Consider the following 6,499-nt stretch of genomic DNA (forward strand, 5'->3'; position numbering starts at 1 on the left):
TTTTTTTATTTATAATATGTATATAATATATTTAAATTTAAAATGATGTTTTATTAATTTGGTTCCATAGTTTATAGGTTAGGTTTTTTTTAATTTTCTCTAATATTTCCATGATGGTAGATGTGAGGATAACGAAATATTGATTGAACCATTGAATAGGGGTGGATATAAATATTGATTGAATATTAGTTTATAGTTTTTTTTTTTAAATGGACTTTTTACGATTATATTAATGTAATAGCAATTGTTTTATTAAAAAGTAATTACTTAATTAATAGACAAAATTTATAAATATATAAATATTACAATAATATTTTTTATCACTATGTTATTTGCAGAAAATTAAACATAAAGACAAATAAGAACCATTCTCCCTATATAATTGATTCAATATTCTCTTCACCTCAACCTCATATAATTTATGTAATATTATGCCATTCTCACCCTCATATAAGAATAAGATAAATAGAATTTCAAATAAATCATGTGAAAGTTGAAATAAAAATAAAATGGAAAAAATATTGAGTGAAGATTATCATATTATTAAAAATTTTAAGAGTTAATACAACTTGAACTGAAATGAGGCAAACATTGAATGACTATTATAATAATAATAATATTAAACTCTCCAGATAAGCTAGGGATGTTGCACTACTCTAATTCTAAAGTTAACGGCTTCAGGTGGGTATTTAAAAGTGAATTGTTTTTATAAAATTAAGTTTAGAGTTCTCAATGTTAATGGAATAACGATCTACCAATAAGTAAAATATTATTATTAAAATTGTGTAAAACTAGACCAAACATAAATGTATTAAAGCTAGATCAAACATAGATGTGTTAGATAGTTTAATTCCTAACCCATGTGAATCTAAATTTATTTATTTATTGAGAATCTAAATTTATTTATTTATTGAGAATTTGTATGGGATAAAAACCAAAAAGTATTGCCTTTCTTTTTTAATTTGATCGTCACAGAAAAACCTACGTCTTTATTTTCTCAAAACCGGCCACGGAGAAATATGTTCTGCCTTCCACTTGTTTCGAGGTCCATGAGCATGGAAACCGGTGACAGCTTTTCCTTGGCCGGTGTACATATTCAACATGGCCCGCGGCCATGTCTCATGGCTTCTCAACATGTGAACAGGGCTGCACCATCTCCAAAAGGTATTTCCAGCAGCCCATACATGCGGCCGATTCATCTAACCTGATCGTACACACAGTATTCATCTTCAGGGATAATCTGGTTTGAATAATTTTGTGGACTATAAAAAAAAATTGAGTATAACTTGATTTCAGATTTTATAACTGGATGGTTGATTTTATAAATTTTATTATATTTTTGAGTGGAGTGTAGATTTTATTTTCTAAAATATTTTAAAATCTGCAATTAAATTAATATATATGAATTCCACTCATTGGCAATATTTTATTTGGTTTATGCATTTAAATACAGACCGTGCTATTTGAAGTTGTCTCGAATTTCGTTTCTTAATATAAAGTGACACTTCAATTCTCCAGATCCCACTCAAGCTGATAAAACTTCAATAGTTTTGCATATCACTTCAAAATAGCCTGTAAAATGCAGAGGCCAAATGACAATTTTACATGATGAAGTAAATCTGAAACGCTGTCGAAGCGAAAAAGCGCTGGCGTGAGGACAAAAGATTAAATATCCCCAATCTTCAATGTATAAAACTCTTCAAAGCTGGGTTTTTTTGGGGGATTTTGCCTCTATCTCAAACCGATGTTAGTTGAGTTGGCAATATAACAGGATAAGGGCCCCTTGATCCTTATCCAAGGCGGAAAGGAGTTTCGATACTCCACTTTTTCCAAAAAAATTATATAGGGAACGCTTGACCCACTGTAAACACGGCACGATACACATTTGTTAATGAATAAAAACGGAGGTGTAGAATGAATTTGGCGATTGGAGTCTGTAAGATTTTGAGAAACACAGATAGATCTAGATCTGTAAAACAATAACAAGCTTGCAAGGCAAAGAAGAAAGCGAGCAAGAATTGAGAAAGAATGAAAGTAAATTCTACATTATGAAGTTGAGAATAAATACACAAAAGCAACTAAGTTAAGCTTAGTTGTGCATGCAATAACTAAAGCTAACTAAAGCTAAGTGTGCTTATCTTATGCTAATGTGGACATGTGCCGCATGCATGCAAGCAATAAGTTAACTAGAGCTAATCTAGGTGCATGTACAGCTAGTCTAAGTCTACAGCTAGTGCATGTACACCAACACAACTAGTCTAAGTCTACGGCTAGTCTACAGCTAGTGCATGTACACCAACACCCCCCCTTAAGCATAACTTAGGTGAGTGTGATGTAATAATGAATGGGTCCCGGCAACACGGCCATTTTAGGTACCCATATACAATGCATAAAAAATGAGGAAAGAGGGAAAACCCAGTGGGAATAAAACCCCCCTCAAAATATAATGCAAAAATTAAAAAAAGACAACTGCTAGGCAGTCTTCACCCCGAGTCGATCTCGACGGGAACGGATTCCGGCCCGAATTCGAGCGTCCCGGAGGATTCCGACACGCGGTCGATCATGCAGTAGGAGAAGCGGCGGCCCATCTGCGTGCCGAGTTCCGTAGTGAAGGAAAGCGTCCCAGCACCGAGGCCCAGTAACCCAGCGGCCCCGGCGACCTTAGAAATGCTCGTGTCCTGCCCCAAATGAACCAGAACGCCCTCAACATTCAACCACAGAAGCCCGATAGGGACACTGGTGAAGAGAAGCAAGAACCAGGTCTTCACGCCCTTAATTGACTCCTTCGTCCGTGTAAGATTGTTGAGCACGTTATAAAGCTCGGCCGCAACATCAGAAGGAAGCGGTCCAGAAAGCCCTTTGAATGACCTTGTCACGGGCTCGTAATCCGAGCGAGATTGAGAGTAAAGAGGCTGAGAATGCTGCGGCGGCGGCTGCGGATGCTGATCATAGAATGCAGGAAACGGCCCAGAATGATGAAGAGGCGGTGCTGCACCCAATAGTGAATTGCTCAGAGCAGGGTTCAAAGCCGAACTCAATCCAGGGTTTAGGGGAGGATTGAGGGTTTGCAGTGGAGAATTTAAAGAACCCATGGAGGTCAAAGCCGGATTCATAGCTTGGGCCTGACCAGATCCTGTTGCGAGGGACGCGGCCATGGCTGCTACATTATCCTTCTTTGGCTCATTTCCCGTGCATGCAACGTTTGCACAGCCAGTGCCTCTGATGGTGCCCTCCGACTGGTTAGGGTCACCATCGTCGGTTTCTTGGAGACCTTGGACGTAGTTGGTGGCGTACAGGCTGGCGACATGCGGGTCCTCCGGTTCTAAGCTAAAGTTTTCACGGCTATTTCTATAAATTGCAATCGAATCCTCTACCATTCTAAGCATTTCATTTTGTTTTCCAAACAATTCTTCCAAAATTTTCCATACCTCATTTGGAGTTGAACATGATTCAACATGAAATAGCAGTTCTGGAGAAATAGATAAACATAGGATGCCGAAGGCCTCGTCCATGCGATTGAAATATCTTGATTTCTCCACTGCCGATGTTGGTTCAACTTCCGTTTCCATGGTTATTCGAAATAAGCCTCTACTTCTGAGATGAAGTTGAATCTTTGGCTTCCATTCGAAATAGTTATATGGAGTGAGAATTGCCGATTGTGGAAACTCCAATTTAGACTCCATTCTGTCTTGTTGCTTCAATCTTCTGAACCTGCAAATAAATTGCTTGTGCACTGATTTACAAATCCCTGTGCTCTGATACCATGTAAGATTTTGAGAAACACAGATAGATCTAGATCTGTAAAACAATAACAAGCTTGCAAGGCAAAGAAGAAAGCGAGCAAGAATTGAGAAAGAATGAAAGTAAATTCTACATTATGAGGTTTAGAATAAATACACAAAAGCAACTAAGTTAAGCTTAGTTGTGCATGCAATAACTAAAGCTAACTAAAGCTAAGTGTGCTGTGCCGCATGCATGCAAGCAATAAGTTAACTAGAGCTAATCTAGGTGCATGTACAGCTAGTCTAAGTCTACAGCTAGTGCATGTACACCAACACAACTAGTCTAAGTCTACGGCTAGTCTACAGCTAGTGCATGTACACCAACAGAGTCACAAGAAATGAGGAAAACCTAAAACTTATTCCTTCCTCTCTTTCACTCTGCCACAGAGTGGAATCGACGCCGCATCAGTCAGATGGCATCATCTGATCTAAAATGACAATCAACCCCATAATAAAGGCATGGTCGTAGCCAGGCCACACTACCAGATTGAACACATCTCCTCCCAGCTTTATGTCAGCGGATCTCACCTGCTTTGGCTTTACCTGCAAAATCACAATTATTTTCAGAAAATTGCATCTACATACCACACACCTAACTAAACTAGATGGGGAATTCTCAGAATATTCTGAAAAGTCAAATAAATAACTTAGCCCATATCCATTAGTTTCTGTAATATTCCAATAATCAAAATTCCCCACCCAAACTTCAAAATAGTCTTGATAGACGAGAACTGAGGCATGGATTTATGGCAAACAGACCTCTGCAACGAGGTCACCACAACTGTTGAGAATGGTGAAAGAACGCTTAGCATAACATCCTTCGATATGGTAATCAGAGTGCGGCTTCTGGTTGCTTTTAGTGGAAACACCCACATACACCTCTGCTAACTTATTTGTGGGAATCAGCAGAGAGGACGCCCTTTTCACGACAAACAATGGTTTTTGGGCATCCTGGAATTCTCCCAAAAATCCTTGCCATTCATTATGCAGACTCAGCCTCTGTTTCACATACATTTATACAATTCATTTGACCTTTCTAACATTGCAGCAATTTAATTATTCTTCGTTAGGGTAATAAAGACAACAGAGAGGTATTATTTATATATACCTTGCGTCGCATTGTGAGGAGAGCCGTTCCCGCTGCGTCCATGAGAAGGACTTTGTTCTTCGGATGGGAACAATAGTTGTCGACTCTGAAGACGAGGTTCCCGCTCGGATCGTACACAGTGAAGCCGCTGCAGCTGAACACCAGGGATTTCTTCCAAACTGTTAACGCTGTGGCAGAGTCTTTGCAGAACTTATCGTCTACTACAACACGGCCCGCGAGTACTTTATGGTCGTCTGGGTTTATCTTGGAAACCATTGCCGCTGAAACTATGATGTACGTGAGGAGACAAGAGAGGCAGGCCGGGCATGAGTTGAGGGCAACGCCTAACCAGCCATCCATAGGGTATTTAATGCCCGGGGATATGCACACAGATTAGCCCGATAACACTCAAAAGTCCAAATATTATTTAATGCTGAAATTCCCCACTCCCGTGTTATCGCGTTAACCAGCTTGCATATCCCTGGGCATTAAATACCCTATAAATGGCTGATTAGGCGTTGCCCACTAAGATCACCCACGCGCCACCACATACGACAAAGTGCCCTTTACTAACGACAAAGAAAAGTATCTGACTCCCCAGGGAGGGAATGGGCAAAACGACTCTTGAGGAAGAGGCCAAGAAAAGTATCTGACTCCCCAAGGAGAGAATGGGCAAAAGGACTCTTGAGGAAGAGGCCATGGGTTGTAGATTAGAAAACACATGATAATATAATCGGATGCAGATAACTGAATTTACACTAGGGACGAAGAGGCGCATCCTTTATCATTATACTGCAGTTGGTCACGGCTTACTGTAATTTGAACTTCCAAATGTTTTAGGTGAACCATGTATATGTGCATGGTCAAGGCACATTAACTTCTGAATTCAAGCTTATGGATTTGAAAAAATATTTGTGAGATTCCTCAATATGAGCAATGTACATAAATTAAATATAAATTAAATTAAATAAACTGAATTAGTATAGTATAGAGTTTTTTACTTAGAAATTAGAATAATATACTATGTTTTAATTATTAAATTACAATAAGATGGACAATACACTTTACATTGTAGAGGTGATTAGCCTCAGTATTGCAGTAAGAATATTGCAATTCTTAGGGCTACCAATTTTACTTTATCAACCTGGGGTTTCGTACAAACTTGGAAGTGATGGTGCTATATACACAACAAATGTATCATTCTTCTCATATCACTTTTCAACTAGAGCATTTCACCATTAGGGTTCCAGACCAGCCGTCTATTGAACTAAAGGGAGTCTAACTACTCATAGTGAATATAAAGCTAATTCTAGTGTAGGAAAAGTAAATTCTTGTTTACTCACGAAATGAAAGCTGTCAAATGGTAAATGCTATGAAATGCCATAAATCATCTGGGTATGAAATGACATAAATCACTTACAGAAAGGAAACAATGTTAATCTTGCAATTGATCATCTAACTATCATGATTACTTGAAAATATAAAGTTACTCTATCATCTCAAAATTCAAACATGCATGCATTAACTATCTCATTCATGTTTGCAGAAAATGTCTTCATTGCTAACTTCATAACTATAAAAGCTAATGATATCCAATCTTGTAGGAGGGAAAGGAATGGGAAGGCTGGTC

At 38.3% G+C, this 6,499-nt stretch overlaps 1 protein-coding gene across 1 annotated transcript; it reads right to left on the reverse strand.

Moving 5' to 3' along the window:
- Positions 1–4,161: 4,161 nt before the first annotated feature.
- LOC149158663 (protein LURP-one-related 5-like) lies at positions 4,162–5,318 on the reverse strand. Its single transcript, XM_089436276.1, has 3 exons — positions 4,891–5,318; positions 4,542–4,781; positions 4,162–4,325 (listed from the first exon to the last, which is right to left on the reverse strand). Exons 1-3 carry the CDS (start codon positions 5,227–5,229, stop codon positions 4,188–4,190), a joined length of 717 nt encoding a protein of 238 aa, XP_089292402.1. The 5' UTR covers positions 5,230–5,318; the 3' UTR covers positions 4,162–4,187.
- Positions 5,319–6,499: the final 1,181 nt, after the last annotated feature.

Source organism: Pinus tabuliformis, chromosome 5_2 (assembly GCF_031772625.1).
Source record: "Pinus tabuliformis cultivar Carrire ecotype Pingquan chromosome 5_2, CPIR1, whole genome shotgun sequence".
In the NCBI taxonomy this organism is placed as follows: domain Eukaryota; kingdom Viridiplantae; phylum Streptophyta; class Pinopsida; order Pinales; family Pinaceae; genus Pinus; species Pinus tabuliformis.